Here is a 16,136-nt window from a genome sequence, read left to right as displayed (position 1 = left end):
TAGACGATCTCTTCCTTCTGTCCCACCGCCTTATCCGCATTCCCCGCACACCTCTGCTCTCGCTCACCTCTTTCCGCGCCTTCTTTGACTCCATCTCTCATACCCCCTCTCCCTCTAATAAAACCAGCTTCTCTCCCTCCTTGATATCGTCATAAGCTACAATAAACACTTGACGCATAGTGGCAGGTCACTTGACAGTTTCGATACAGACGTAAAGATTCATATGGCTGTGTGTCTGTCTGTCTGTGACAGTACACTGCCTCAGAGATATATATTGTGTCCAACTTCACGTTTTCTTTTTTTGATAGCATGTCGGAAGCATTGCTCTTTAAATGTCAGAGTGACTGCATATGCAGGTAGTTGTGAGATGTGTTGCTTAGGAAAAAAGAAAAAAAAGGTGCCATGATTGTAGATTCCAGCTCATTACCACTAAAACTTACACCTACCACCTAGAGACACAGACACAGGGACAGACACATGTGGTGTTTCTCTTTGCGCAAATAACAGAAGAGCTGTGTACTGTGTGCAAATTCACGTGCACGTTAATACATGAGCACAGACACAAATACACGTACACGCTCGCACACACATATACACATATGCACGCATGCACACTCCCCCCCCCCCTCTCTCTCTTTCTCTCTCTCTCCCCTCACTGTCTCTATCTCTCTCAATTTCCGTCACTGTTGTTTCTCTCTCTCTCTCTCTCTCTCTCTCTCTCTCTCTCTCTCTCTCTCTCTCTCACATAATCAAAGACGTCCACCCACACTACACTCGTAGACACACCAACACACTTCAACAAACCACCCAAGTTCATCACCCAGCTATCTCTTGCCTGTCTTTTACGAATGCCATCACCACCATAACACCACAGCCACATCGATAGGTATACGATCTCCTCCCTCCGATCTCCTCCCTCTGTCCCCCCCGTCACCCCACACCTCCACTCTCACCCCCCTCTCTCAGTGCCTTCCCTACCTCTCTCATCACCACTCCCTCTGATAAAACCAGCCTCTCTCTCTCTCTCCAAGACATCGTCATAAGCTACAGTAAACACTTGACGCAAAGCGGGAGGGTGCTGACAGTTTCAATACAGCTGTAATTATTCACAGGGTTGTGGTGGAGAAAGAGCTGTGCTCTGTGTGTGTGTGTGTGTGTGTGCGTCTGTCTGTGGCCACACGCTGCCTCAAGGATATATCTTGTGTTCAACTTCACATCGTCACTGTGTGATAGCACGTCGGAAGTGATGCTCTTTAAATGTCAGAGTGATTGCACCTGGGGGCATTGCGAGATTTGTTGCCTTCTATTTAGAATGTTTTTTTTTTAAAATTTTTTTTTTATTTTTTATATCTGGCTCCATGATAGTCTGACTCCTGCTCCGTTACCACTAAACCTTGCACCCAGAGAGATAGGCGCACGGAACTGACATGCAGTTTTGTGTCTTTCACTGAACAGACAGCATGTACTGCAGCACACTTGTACAGATTCACGTGCGTGTCTAATACACACGGATGTGAGTGCAGGCACACAACGGCCATGTATGTTTGCATGCATACATTCACAGACACACACGCACACACATGCACATACCTTCGTCTCTCCCCTTCTCTCTCTCCCTCCCTTTCTCTCTCTCTCTCTCTTTTTCACGCACACCCCCACACTTCCACACCTACACACCCACACACACTCATATATACAAAACACCTTTTCATAAATTCATCAATTATTGTTTATAGTTTTTGATATGTGTTTTTTGTCCTTTTTTTTCAGCGCTGATTGTCAGATATTTGACACGCCGCTTCATCGGAGACTATGATCCAGAGATGGGTTCGTATTATACTGATGATGATAACAATTAATGATAACATTTACAACGTACATAAGCAACACGACAGACCACTACAACAACCAAACGCCGCTGCAGCTGCTGCTATAGTATTCCACGTACAATTAAAAAAACCCAACCCAACAGAATATCATATTTCTATTTTGCTACACATATTCGCTAAAACAAATGCTAGCACATCACAGCATTACAGATCGATGAATTGAACTCGTGCTGAAAATTAAGATAAGGGAGAGCATCTGATACCAAACAACACTAAAGTTTGGAAAAGTAGTCTCCCCTGTGCTCAGCAGCTGACACTTTTTCTGTGGAAGTAAAACTTATAGTAAAAAATCAACATATGCTGCCCATTTGCCATCACACTTTTTTAATTTTTTTTATTTCATTTTATTTTATTTTTTTAGGGGGAGGGGGGATAACGTTGAATATAGTTATTGTAATTGATTTACATAGCGAGGGAAAAAAAAGAAAAAAAAAAGGATTTAACACACTTTGCCCCGACAGGGGATCGAACCCTGGATCTTCGGTTTACGAGACCGACGCCTTACCACTTGGCCACCGAGGCTGTGAGCCACTCTCACTAAATTAATTTACACTTTGATATGTATCGGATCGAAACACACACACACACACACACACACACACACACACACACACACACACACACACACACACACAATCATGATAATGATTTGATGACGATGTTGACAACTGCGCAGTTCTTTGATAGGGGAATTCAAGGTGCAATGTAATGCTTAATAATAGGAGAAAGAGGAGGGAGGGGAGAAGAAGAAGAGATAGGAAACTTGAAACCAGTTCAAGTTCAATGCGACAATACTAATCTGAAACACACACACACACACACACACACACACACACACACACACACACACACACACACACACACACACACACACACACAAAGACGCCGCCAACAACATAAGTACAAACACACCAACAAACAGACTGCTACGACTGACGACAACATTGCATTTAAGCAACGACAGACAACATCTAGTCTTAAACCGTATGTTAACTCACTCAGTACGGCCAGTCCTCTCTTCTCCTCTACACAGACCCCTCGGATGTCCAGTGGGTGTCTGAATGACCCAACCTTTAGCTTCCGTCGTCAGAATTGTGGTATTCTTTGTCAACATTCACCTCTTCAGTATAAGAGCCTTCCGCTTGCAATATTTTGATGATGGTAACTGGGGTGAAACGCTGTTAACGTCGTCTCTTTCGCCGTTCGTATGGAGAGAGTTAAGGACGGTTGCTGCTGTTCAGTTATGAGTGCTGCTGCTGCTGCTGCTGATGCTGCTACTACCACAGCAATAACAACTCCTGCTGCTGCGACAACTTATTTGATGTCAGTTGTTGCCACAAGAACGACTACTACTGTTGCTGTTTCTGCTGCTGCTACTACTACTACTACTACAATTCTAGAATACCACAGGTCGCTCATTACAACAGGCCCTTGACACAATCACACCGAGAAGTATTTGAGGTAAATGGAAACATTTTGCTTTGACAACAAAAAACAAACAAACCGAACAAACAAACTAGCAAGTACGGTGAATATCCCAGTGGTCAACTGAAGAAAAAAACAAACTACTTCACCAACATGCCCCGCCTGTCTGTAATTGGCTTATTTTCGCTCCAGTTGAGAGCACTATTGGACAGGAATTGACTGGCTCATTTTCGCTCCCCTTTTAGGCACCATTGGAAGGCAATAAATAGCTCATTTTTGCTCCAGTTGACGGTAATATTAGACAGGCATCAATAGACTCATTTTTACTTTAGTTGAGGGCATTATTGAACAGGCAATGATTGTCTCATTTTCGCTCCAAGTAAGGGCACCATTGGACAGATATTAACTGGCTTATTTTCGCTCCAGGTGAGGGCACTATTGGACAGACATTAACTGGCTCATTTTCGCTCCAGGTGAGGGCATTATTGGACAGACATTAACTGGCTCATTTTCGCTCCAGGTGAGGGCACTATTGGACAGACATTAACTGGCTCATTTTCGCCCCAAGTGAAAGCACCATTGGACAGACATTAATGCACTAATTTTCGCTTCATTTGAGGGCACTATTGGACAGATATTAACTGGCTCATTTTCGCTTCATTTGAGGGCACTATTGGACAGATATTAACTGGCTCATTTTTGCTACAGTTGATGCACTATTGGGCAATGAAAAGCTCATTTTTGCTCCAGTTGGTCTAATTTTTTCTTCAGTTGAGGGCACTATTTGACAAATTTAACTGGCTCATTTTCGCCCCTTTTGAGAGCAATATTGGATAAGTAATATCTAGCTAATTTTTGCCTCACTTGAGGGCAATATTGGACAGATATTAACTGGCTTATCTTCGCTCTAATTGAGGGCACCATTGAAAGGCAATGATTTGTACATTTTTGCTCAAATTGAACGCACCGTTAGGCAATAATAAGCTCATTTTTGGTCCAGCTTGACCCATTTTTGCTTCAGTTGAGGGCACTATTGGACAGACATTAACTGGCTCATTTTCGCCCCAGTTAAGAGCACTATTGGTCAATCAAGAATCAGCTAACTGATGCTCCAGTTGAGGACACAGTTGGACAGGCATCAATAGACTCGTTTTTGCTTTGGCTACTTTTTTCCTCCAGTTGAGGGCACCATCCGACAGTACAGTTTGCAATAATCATCTTAAAGACGTTACCTTGTTGACAGCTGTACACACCCGAGCTATATGTAATAGTCAGTCGTGTCCGACTATGACCATCAGAACAGCAGAGGAGGCAACTGCTGTCCCGACTATTAACATTTTGGCCTAGAATTTGGTTACAGCGGAGAGTGTCTTGCCCAAATTACATCCCCACTGTCTCGGCCAAGAGGGTTTTAGGACAGTCAGTGTTGGGATGTTTCCCAAAGGCCATGCATCTAGCACCCCCGAGGCTGCAGCAATAAGAGCCAGTGCAATTTTGCCTCGTAGCTTGGGAGTCATAGTCCTTCACAAAAAGACTACGCTGTAAATGATTTCCCATTGCACTGGAGAAACCATTGATCATACAGCTCTCTCTCTGCTGTTGGCCCAACTGTAAACTGATGTCAGTCTGTGATTATAAGCGGAGTGTTGGGCCTACAGTGACAGCTGTACATTGCTATGCCTGATGATGTTCCAGAGGCCATCTTCACCCACAGTGCCACCGTGGACAACAAACAGATCGTGATGCATGTCATGGACACTGCATGCCATGTGAGTAGTTAGGCTACTCTTTTTGCTGTTCTTGTTTTAACGGATTAGAGATGGGGGGGGGGGGGGGGAGACAGACAGACAGACAGACAGACGGAAACAGAGACAGACAGTGAGAGAGAGAGAGAGGGACAGACAAAAACAGAGAGAGAGAGGTGTGCATAGACAGGGTACCGAGACAGAAAGAGAGAGAGACTCAGAGAGACAGAGTAGAGAGAGAGAGAGAGAGAAGAGGGGGCGTTTCAGATACTCTGTGTGTGTATGTGTGTGTGTGTGTGTGTGTGTGTGTGTGTGTGTGTGTGTGTGTGTGTGTGTGTTTGTATGCGCGCGCGTGCGTCTTTCTCTATATACGTGTCTGCGTGCGTGTGGATGAGTAAATTGTGTATCCTTGTGTACGTGCATGTGTATGTGCAAAAGCACTTATATATATATATATAAGTTTTGTTTTCATGCCTTTCCACTGAGATTCCCGCCCCCCTCCCCCCTTTTTTATTTTTGTTTGGATGGGGCGTGTGGTGAGGTCCTAGAGTCATCATTTTCACTGTGAACCTACGTCCGTCATCGTAAAACGCATTGTTCGTCCCAAGCAGATGATGCTTTGCTCTTGTTCGTTGCTATCATCCCCCCCCCCCCACCGCCTGCCCCCACCAGCCCCATACCTTACCTTAATCATTACTGTCGTCCCCCCAGCCCTATACCTTACCTTAATCATTACTATCACCACCCACAGCCCCATACCTTACCATAATCATTACTATCACCTCCACCCAGCCCCATACCTTACCTTAATCATTACTATCACCCCCTCCCCCTCAGACCCTCACCTTACATTAATCATTACTATCACCCTCAGCTCCATACCTTACCTTAATCATTACTATCATCCCCCCATCCCCAGCCCCATACCTTACCTTAATCATTACTATCACCCCCCAGCCCCATACCTTACCTTAATCATTACTATCACCCCCCCCATCCCCAGCCCCATACCTTACCTTAATCATTACTATCATCCCCCAGCCCCATACCTTACCATAATCATTACTATCATCCCCCCAGCCCCATACCTTACCTTAATCATTACTATCATCCCCCCAGCCCTATACCTTACCTTAATCAGTACTATCGTTACCCCGCAGCCCACGGGGCGGGAGGGCCGTGAGGATCCCATGTCCTGGGCGGACGGCTTCCTTCTCCTCTTCTCCCTCACCGAGGCTGCCAGCTGGGCCTACGTGCAGGAGCTGGTCACGCGCCTGCGCAGCGCGCGCGAGGACGAGCGACTTCCGGTCGCCATCGCCGCCAACAAGAGCGACCTGGTCCACCTCCGGCGGGTGGCCAGCGGGGACTGCGCGGCCTGGGCCGCCGAGCACGGCTGCGAGTTCCGGGAGGTGTCAGTGCGCGAGGACCCGGACGGCGTGGAGGAGCTCTTCCTGTGCCTGTGTCGGCAGGTGCGCGCCGCCCACAAGCACAAGCGGGACAAGCTGTCGTGGATCATGCAGCGGCCGGGGGTGGCCGCCAAGCTGCAGATCCGGCAGAGCCTGAGGAACTTTGCCGAGAAGACCTGGCGCTCGCGGACCTCCACCTTGTGATCGTTCTTCAAGTCAAGATCTATTCCTAAAAGTCCCCATGGGAGGTCACATGGAAAACACAAAATGGGCAAAAGGGCAAAACAATACATAGTGACAATGTATATGGCAAGGTTACAAGATTCGTTGTGAGGAGGTGATGAACGGTTGTTGCTGTTGCTGTTTAGGGTACTCGCTGAGTGAGGACGGTTGATTTTGAGGGTACTCGTGAGAGCCTGTTGAACGCCTGTTGTTGTTGGTGTTGTTGTTGTTGAGGGTACTCATGCAGTGAGGACAGTTGTTGTTGTTGGGTACTCGTTGAGTGAAAAGGGTTTGTTGTTGAGGGTACTCGTTGAGTGAGAATTGTTGCTGTTTTTCAGAGTGCTCATTAAGTGAGGAAGACTGTTGTTGTGGTTACTCGTCGAGTAAAAACGGTTGTTGTTGAGGGTACTCGTTGAGTAAGGACGGTTGTTGTTGAGGGTACTCAATGAGTTAGAACGATTTGTTGTTGAGTATTCCTCAAAAGAGATTGATTATATCTTTCAAAAGTTGTGTAATATTCACCAAAAGCGGCCGAATACAACGCATCTCTCAAAAGCCGTGGAATATGTTCCTGAAAAAATCGTAGAATACTCCCCACTCCATGTTTCCATGCCAAGGCCTTTGCCTCGGGGATCGGGAATATCAGTGTGGATGATATGATTTTCTGTCCTTAAAAAAAATGGAAGAAATAAACTGTTTGTTCTCGGGATTGCATCACTTCTTTTGTTATGCTTCGTTTGTATCTGGTCTTGTCTTATTCTCTTTTCATGTCGAAACAGGTCACTTGATATTTCTGTTCTGGTCTGTTCAATTGCCTGTTTCTACAGCTTTGAGTGTCGCAGGTCTTTAAGATGCCAGCTGTCAGCTGACACAGACAAGAGGATACAGGTCACAGGGGTGAGATGCATCCTTAACTCTCTCCATACGAACGGCGAAAGAGACGACGTTAACAGCGTTTCACCCCAATTACCATCATCAAAATATTGCATGCGGAAGGCTCTTATACTGAAGACGTGAATGTTGACAAAGAATACCACAATTCTGACGACGGAAGCTAAAGGCTGGGTCATTCAGACACCCACTGGACATCCGAGGGGTCTGTGTAGAGGAGAAGAGGGACTGGCCGTACTGAGTGAGTTAAATTCCCCGGCATATCCGACAGAGGTCACATCATCAACAAGGAAGTGAGAAACAGAATCACGCAACCCCCCCCCCCCCTCCTCCCCATGGGTATGCCGGGGTTCTTTCAGTATAGATAGCATCCCCGCCTTCTGGAAATTCTGTGTTAGAAATTTCCTTTTTTCTGTCACTCTCTTTGTTTCTGCCTCTTTTTTTTTCTTCCGTCACTGTTGTCTCCTTTTTCTGCCTTCCCAGTCCATTCCCCTTTCGTTTTTTCAAGCACGCCTTGACACTTTTTTTTTCTCTCTTTTCCACAGCCTGTGATGCACTATCTTTGCTGTTTTGCTCTGACAATTAGGTAGTGAGATGTAAACACTGGGATGGGCACTAGCTTCCCATTCTGCAGTGTTATTTGCCTATATGGCCTTTTTATGTATTTTTTGTTGGGATACTGTGTCATGAAGTGTGTTTTGTGGGTTTGTTTTAGTGCTTTTTTATTTTTAATTTTTTTAATTTTTATTTTTATAGATGTGACAGTTTTGTGTCGACGCGGTTGAGCAATTATATGGTTTGACAGTCCTGATAATTATGACCCTGTGCGGATCGGCTGGACTATAAGCAACAGGAACAGGAGTAGTAGTGGAGTGATGGCCTAGAGGTAACGCGTCCGCCTAGGAAGCGAGAGAATCTGAGCGCGCTGGTTCGAATCACGGCTCAGCCGCCGATATTTTCTCCCCCTCCACTAGACCTTGAGTGGTGGTCTGGACGCTAGTCATTCGGATGGGACGATAAACTGAGGTCCCGTGTCCAGCATGCACTTAGCGCACGTAAAAGAACCCACGGCAACAAAAGAGTTATTCCTGGCAAAATTCTGGAGAAAAATCCACTTTGATAGGAAAAACAAACAAAACTGCACGCAGGAAAAGTACAAAAAAAAGAAAAGAAAAAAAAGAGTGGTGCTGTAGTGTAGCGACGTGAACTCCCTGGGGAGAGCAGCCCGAATTTCACACAGAGAAATCTGTTGTGATAAAAAGAAATACAAATACAATACAAAGAACAAGAACAATCACGAAAACCATCGGTTCCTGTGAAGATCTATTCTAACCATAGACAGGGGAAGCAAACTGGAGTGGTATGGACACGCCTCGCGATCAGCACGGCTTGCCAAGACATTCCTGCAAGGCACTGTGCAAGGAAGGAGAAGAAGAGGCAGTTAGAGGAACGGGAGATGGGAGGACAACACCCCTGAATGAACAGGTCTGACACCGATCGACGACCCGAGAGAGTCGAAGAACACCAGGGAGAGATGGGACAGAATTGTTCACAAGATCGTCTGTGGCGGCCCCACACTCGGAGACTATGGGAGAGAGGGGGAAAAGAGAGACAAGACAAGACAAGACAATGTTTTAATGAACCAGGCCTTCTGCCCATGTCAAAGGGGTGGGGGCACACAATGGGGTTGAGAGAGAGAGAGACAGAGACAGAGACAGACAGAGACAGAGACAGAAGAACCAATTATCAGATAAGTACTTGGAAAGATAGATCGACAGAAACAATAATTACCACTCACTCACTCATTAACTCACTCACTCACTCAATCAATCAATCAACTTGTTTGGTCCCAGACAATATTCTTGTCATGAAGTATCTATTATTCTTGTTATCAATCTGCAGTATTGTCTGTGGGTAAGACACAATCCATTACATTATGCGTGCTCTGCTCTGTTATGTCCGTGTGATAATCTTCATCTTGTGTTAAAAGATTTGTACATTTTGAAAGGCACCATTAAAAATCACATGGGACTAAAGGTTTATCATCTTTCACCGAATGGAGACTGAAAGGACCAAATGTTTGTATATAAAATGAATAAGAATTCCTCTCTCTCTCTCTGTGTCTGTCTCTCAGACACACAGACACACACACACACACAGACACACACAGACAGACAGACAGATACACACACACACACACACACACACACACACACACACACACACACACACAATTGCATGCACTCACACACACATGCGCAAATTCACCCACCCACCCACACACACACACACACGCACACACACGACGATACACAGTCCTCCACCTCTCCTCCTCAAAGCAAGCCTTCTTTCCTACAACCCCCCACCCACGCACCCACCCACGTCCACTCCCACAGCCATCCCCCCCCACCCCCCCGAGACTACAATGTACGCCACACGCACTGTCACGATGCTATCATTACTAGTTCGCTCCGGAAAATGCCATGGTGACAGCAGAACAGCGTTGCCATTCCACGCAGCATCCATCGTTTTGTTTATCCAGCGGCAAGACAAGTGTTCTGAGTTCTGAGCAAGTGGTGGGGCATTTTACCTGCTCCGTACGTGCATCCAAGTCTCTCTCTGTTGTTGTTTTTTGTTGTTGTTGTTGTTGTTGTTTTTCGCTGGAGCTGACTGGGACAGTGTCCATACATGTAAGTAAACTACTACTGTACTGCGGTGCTTGTTAGCTATGCTGAGCAATAGGCCTGGCTGGTACGGTTTTTTTTTTTTTTTTTTTTTTTTTTTTGTAATAGTAGTACTCGTACTAGTTCTGGTGGTGTTATTACTATACTGCGAGTTGTCTGTCTGTCGGTCTGTCTGTCTGTCTGTCTGTCTCCTCCCGCCCACTCTCCCTCCTACCCTTTTCTTTACTTCTCTACATAAAAAAAAAAAAAAATCCCCGTCTGTATTTCTTTCTTTGTCGGTATTGTCTGTCTGTATGTCTGTCTCTCTTGTCTGGGTTTTTTTTTTTCGATCACCAACCTCCCTGTCCTCCCTAGCTCCTGTCTCTCCGTGTTCCTGTCTATCTCACCGATCCTAGCTCATAACCAACAGACGAAAGCGACTGCTAATTTGGTGGTAATGTGGTGCTGTCCATCCCCAGCAGTCGGGCTTGTAAAGGCTGCAGATGAACTAATGTCACAGACAGCTTTCTACCACGAACAATAAAATTCACACACACGCACACACACACACACGCACGCATGTACAAACACACGCGCGCGCACACGCGCAAAATCTTATCAATACCTTTATGTCACTGTTCTTCCTCATGGAAACCACAACGTTTTTTGTTTTTTTGGAGGGCGGGGGGTGTTTTTGTTTTTTTACGTGTGATTTCTTTATGTTTACTTATATTCAACCTTTGTCGTTGTTCTTGCATGGACCCTTCGCTATGGTAGGCCTTCAGAGAGACACAGACAGACAGACAGACAGAGACAGAGAGACAGAGACAGAAATATGTCTTGAGAAAGACAGAGACAGATAGACTTAGGCGGGAGGATGGATGATGGATGGGTCGAGGGTACAGAGACAGACAAAGAGGCAGACAGACAGACAGAGAGACAGAAAGACAGAGACAGGGATATGTCTAGAGAAAGACAGACACATAGACTTGGGCGGGGGATGGACGGGTTGAGGGGTACAGAGACAGACAAAGAGACAGACAGACAGACAGAGAGACAGAGAGAGAGAAAGACAGAGACAGGGATATGTCTAGAGAAAGACAGACACATAGACTTGGGCGGGGGATGGACGGGTTGAGGGGTACAGAGACAGACAAAGAGACAGACAGACAGACAGAGAGACAGACAGAGACAGAAAGACAGAGACAGGGATATGTCTAGAGAAAGACAGAAACATAGACTTGGGCGGGGGATGGACGGGTTGAGGGGTACAGAGACAGACAAAGAGACAGACAGACAGACAGAGAGACAGAGAGAGACAGAAAGACAGAGACAGGGATATGTCTAGAGAAAGACAGACACATAGACTTGGGCGGGGGATGGACGGGTTGAGGGGTACAGAGACAGACAAAGAGACAGACAGACAGACAGAGAGACAGAGAGAGACAGAAAGACAGAGACAGGGGTATGTCTAGAGAAAGACAGACAGATAGACTTGGGCGGGAGGATGGATGGGTTGAGGGGTACAGAGACAGACAAAGAGACAGACAAAGAGACAGACAGACAGACAGAGAGACAGAGAGAGAGAGACAGAGAGAGACAGAAAGACAGAGACAGGGATATGTCTAGAGAAAGACAGAGATAGACTTGGGGCGTTGGGGTGGGTGGGGGGTTGAGGGGTACAGAGACAGAGAGAGAGAGACAGACAGACAGAAAGAGAGAGTGAGAGATGTCTAGAGAAAGATAGACAGAGAGACGAGAGGTGTGGCTGGTAGGTGGAGGGGTATATTTTGAGAGAATGAAAGAGAGAGGAACATAGGCCTGTTTTCCGGCATCCCACACTTAATTTCCCCAAGGCGGGAAACGGAGGCCTCCTGCTGAGCACTTTGATCATAGGCAGAGTGCACGCTCACGTGTCACAGTCACTCGCGTCCTTCACTGATCACTGGTGCTCTCACCTGTACAGGTGGAGGAGGAATTTTTGTTTAATGTCCCGTCACACATATCGGTGATTGAAGACATTTTGTTAAAGTATTTATGAATACATCTGAGTATTATCGGTTAGAAGGGGTGGGAGATGTGGATGAATGGAGGGTTGGGGGAAACTGGGCAAATGAGGGTAAAAATGTGGGTGAAATTTGGAAGAAAAACAAAACAAACAAAAAACCCCTCTAAATACAGTTACAGGAAATTACTTAAAGGACTTCGTAAAAGAGAAGTCGTTAAACTGACAAGCGAAACAACTGATTCACCTGTGCAGGTGAAGTTTCAGTTTCAGTAGTTCAAGGAGGCGTCACTGCGTTCGGACAAATCCATATACGCTACACCACATCTGCCAAGCAGATGCCTGACCAGCAGCGTAACCCAACGCGCTTAGTCAGGCCTTGAGAGAGAGAGAGAGAGAGAGAGAGAGAGAGAAAAAAAGGTGAATAAATAATGTACAGGTGAAAAGATTGGACAAAGTGCACAAAGACTTTGGAGACTGTTATTAGCATGTCGAGTGATGGATGGCCTTGTGGTAACGCGTCCGCGAGAGTATCTGAGCGTTTAGGTTCGAATCCCACATTCACTAGAATTTTTTTCTCTCTCCTACCACTACTAGATCTTGAATGATGGTCTGGACGCTGGTCATTCGGAGGAGACGATAATGTGAGGTCCCGGTGTGCAGCATGCGCACAGCGCAGGTTAAAGAGCCCACGGCAACAAAGAAAATCCACTTTGATAGTGAAAGAAATACACCCAGCAGACAGAATAAAGGGTGGTGCTGTACTGCTTCCCAGGAAGAGCGACCCGATTTTCACACGGAAAAAAAAAGAAAAAGAAATTTGCGGTGACAAAAAAAATAATACAACACAATATAGTTCAGTTCAGTTCAGTTCAGTTACTCAAGGATGCGTTACTGCGTTCGGTTAAATCCATATACGCTACTGTCTGCTAAGTAGATCCCTGATCAGCAGCGTAACTCAACGTGATTAAATACAATACAATACAATACAACACAACACAACACAACACAACACAACACGAGAGAGGGACAGAGACAGAGACAGCTCAAATTCGAACAAAACTCACTCAGTTATTTTATTTAGGGTGGGAGAGAGAGAGAAAGAGAGAGAGAGAGAGTGTGTGTGTGTGTGTGTTAGAGTCACTGACAGTAAACACTGAAATGTTTCAAGTCATTAGTTGTAAAGCTCTAGTGACACAGTAGGTACTAATCAGAACAAAAAGGTGCAAAACAGATAAAATGGAACAGAAAGGGAAAAAAACAGAATTGAAACAACATAAACTTATAAGAGATTTGCGACACTTTGGCACTTTGTTATTAGCTTAAAGTACATGTGACAGGGTGGTAATGTGCCTTTTTTCCCAGTCGTTTGTCTGCAAGGTTTGGACAGTACACAGAAAACAAAGTACAAAAAATCATATAATTAATATTTACGCCTGTAGCATCGACACACATCAGATCAATACAAATACATACTAAAGAACATATTAATCATGAAATAATCATTTATGTCTGAACATCAAAACCCATCATCTCAATACGAACAAATCATATAATTACAATGTCGAGATTGACTTTCCAAAAAGTCAGAGAGGCAGAGATAAACGAAACGAATGATCATGATTATTTTCTGTCTACATCCAATATATATATATATATATATATATGTGTGTGTGTGTGTGTGTGTGTGTGTGTGTGTGTGTGTGTGTGTACAGTATTGTAAGTTTTGAAAAATATATTGTGAAATTCAGTTTCACAATCTTGAAGTTTGATTTCTTTCAGAACTCAAGAATTTTCAGGTCTATGATTCCATAACCATCCTCTAGAGAATGAAAGACTGACATTTACACAACACATATGAAATAGTTGTGAAAGGGAATGCCGACAGTTCAGTTCATTTCAATCGTGACTGAAACCCGATGCAAGTTTCACGGACGCTAAAGAAATTTCCCGAGCTGTCACAAAGGACACCTGTCAAGGCAAATCTCGGTAGTCCATCACAGCCATAAGATGATACAAACTGTGTCCTCAACGATGGGAGCGCAAGTAGCACCGCAGTCCAAAACTGGAAGCACACAGGAGCCCGCAAGTGTCATGACAGTAGTCTGTTGTCTGGAATGAGACCAGGTAAAATGGTTTGCTTTCATGAGTCATCCTTTGTCCTTTTTTTGTCGTGCAGATACATACATGCATACATTTCGTTTTCTGTGAGTTTAAGGGCATGTGACGTAATTGCGTTCAATCACTGAGTCTCTGAATATTATCTTCAAGTTCATCTGTGAGTTTACAGGCATGAGAATTGCCTGAATGAAAGGAGGTGTCATCTGCGAACAGTTCATATCCACGGTTCATGAAACAAGGTAAGTTGTTAACATAAATAGATAATAAGTTGGCCGTTAGATGGATCCCTGTGATACTCCATGTTTGATTGAGTTGTATGTTGATGTTTGATCATTTACTGTAACTGACTGTTTCCTGTCGGAAAGAAAACATTCTGTAAGATTGAAAAAATCCGGTGTTAAACTATGAACTTCTAAGTTACATAGTAACAACGATTGACTGAATACGTCAAAGGCTTTTCAAAGTCTATAAAAAGAAGACCTTTATATTGAATGTGTGTGTGTGTGTGTGTGTGTGTGTGTGTGTGTGTGCGCGCGCGCCATTGTGGTCGCAAATCCTTCCATCAACAACCCCGATACCATCAATGTTGCTGGCACATGTAATAATCATGGAATATGTAAGACTTGGTTTACATAAAGTAATGGTGTAAATGGAGGGGTTGGGGTGGAGGGGCTGGGGGGCTGGGTGGGGTCTAATAGCACTTGTACACGCGACGGAAACGTAACACGATTTTCACGAGCTCAAAAGCAGTGAACTACTCCACCAACAAAGCTTCAACAGATAGTACAAGACACCTGTCACGGACCCGGAAAAACCAATATTATCGTGTTCTTCAGTTAAAATGACACTAAACACACACACACACACACACACACACACACAGCGATAGAAACAGGGTACATAGACAGAGGGAGACAGAGAGAGAGTAGAGTGTAGAGTGGGTGAGAGAATCGGATTTGGATTCGGAATGGTTCAATGTACTTTGGCCATAGTGGTAGAGAGAGAGAGAGAGAGAGAGAGAGAGAGAGAGAGAGGCATTTCAGATACTGTGTGTGTGTGTGTGTGTGTGTGTGTGTGTGTGTGTGTGTGTGTGTGTGAGTGTGAGTGTGTGTGTGTTCTGCCTTTCGGTAGTACAATGTGTTCTTGAACGTTGTATGGCTTTTACATGATGAATGATTAATCCCTCGAGTTCCGAACCTTGGTGAAGTTTGCTCAGTGTTGCAATAGTTGGAAATGCATTCATTCACTGATCCAAATTTGATCCATTTTTTTATATTCTACTTCACCCCCATTCGTTAAGAAAATGCCAAACGTCAAGAAACCTGATTGTTCACCCTTGAAACTAACTTTAGATAGCTCTGTCTGTCTGTCTCTCTCTATCTGTCTGTCTCTCTCTCTCTGTCTCTCTGTTTCTCTCTGTCTCCCTCTGTCTCTCTCTCTGTCTCTCTCTCTCTCTCTCTCTCTGTCTGCCTCTCCCTGTCTCTCTGTCTCTCTCTGTGTCCTTCTCTCTCTCTCTCTGTGTCTCTCTCTGTCTTTCTGTTTCTGTTTCTGTGTGTGTGTGTGTGTGTGTGTGTGATGAGAGAGAGAGAGAGAATTAGCAAGAACATTGGAACAGTTGTGTGTGTGTGTGTGTGTGTGTGTGTGTGTGTGTGTGTGTGTGTGTGCGCGCGCGCGCGCGTGTGTGTGTGATTTGTACACCGTCCCCCCCGTTGAGTGACAGTTCTGTTTTTCTCTCTTTTAAAAGGAGGCGGCATTGTTGACGGGTGAAA

General features: G+C 45.0%; 1 protein-coding gene and 1 non-coding gene across 2 annotated transcripts in view; one reads left to right on the top strand and one right to left on the bottom strand.

The window, feature by feature from the left end:
* The window catches only part of LOC143282889 (ras-related protein Rap-2a-like), a 48,430-nt gene extending 38,835 nt beyond the window's left edge, over positions 1-9,595 (top strand). Inside the window, exons 2-4 of the mRNA XM_076588765.1 lie at positions 1,771-1,827; positions 5,010-5,083; positions 6,220-9,595. Of these exons, the coding sequence (XP_076444880.1) occupies positions 1,771-1,827; positions 5,010-5,083; positions 6,220-6,669 (581 nt within the window). The 3' untranslated portion in view covers positions 6,670-9,595. The remainder of the gene's footprint in view (positions 1-1,770; positions 1,828-5,009; positions 5,084-6,219) is intronic.
* On the bottom strand, positions 2,340-2,411 carry Trnat-cgu (transfer RNA threonine (anticodon CGU)). The gene has a single exon. It is a non-coding gene; the product is annotated as a tRNA-Thr (tRNA).
* Positions 9,596-16,136: the final 6,541 nt, after the last annotated feature.

Source organism: Babylonia areolata, chromosome 6 (assembly GCF_041734735.1).
Source record: "Babylonia areolata isolate BAREFJ2019XMU chromosome 6, ASM4173473v1, whole genome shotgun sequence".
NCBI lineage: Eukaryota > Metazoa > Mollusca > Gastropoda > Neogastropoda > Buccinidae > Babylonia > Babylonia areolata.
This window is presented reverse-complemented; position numbering and strand designations above follow the sequence as displayed.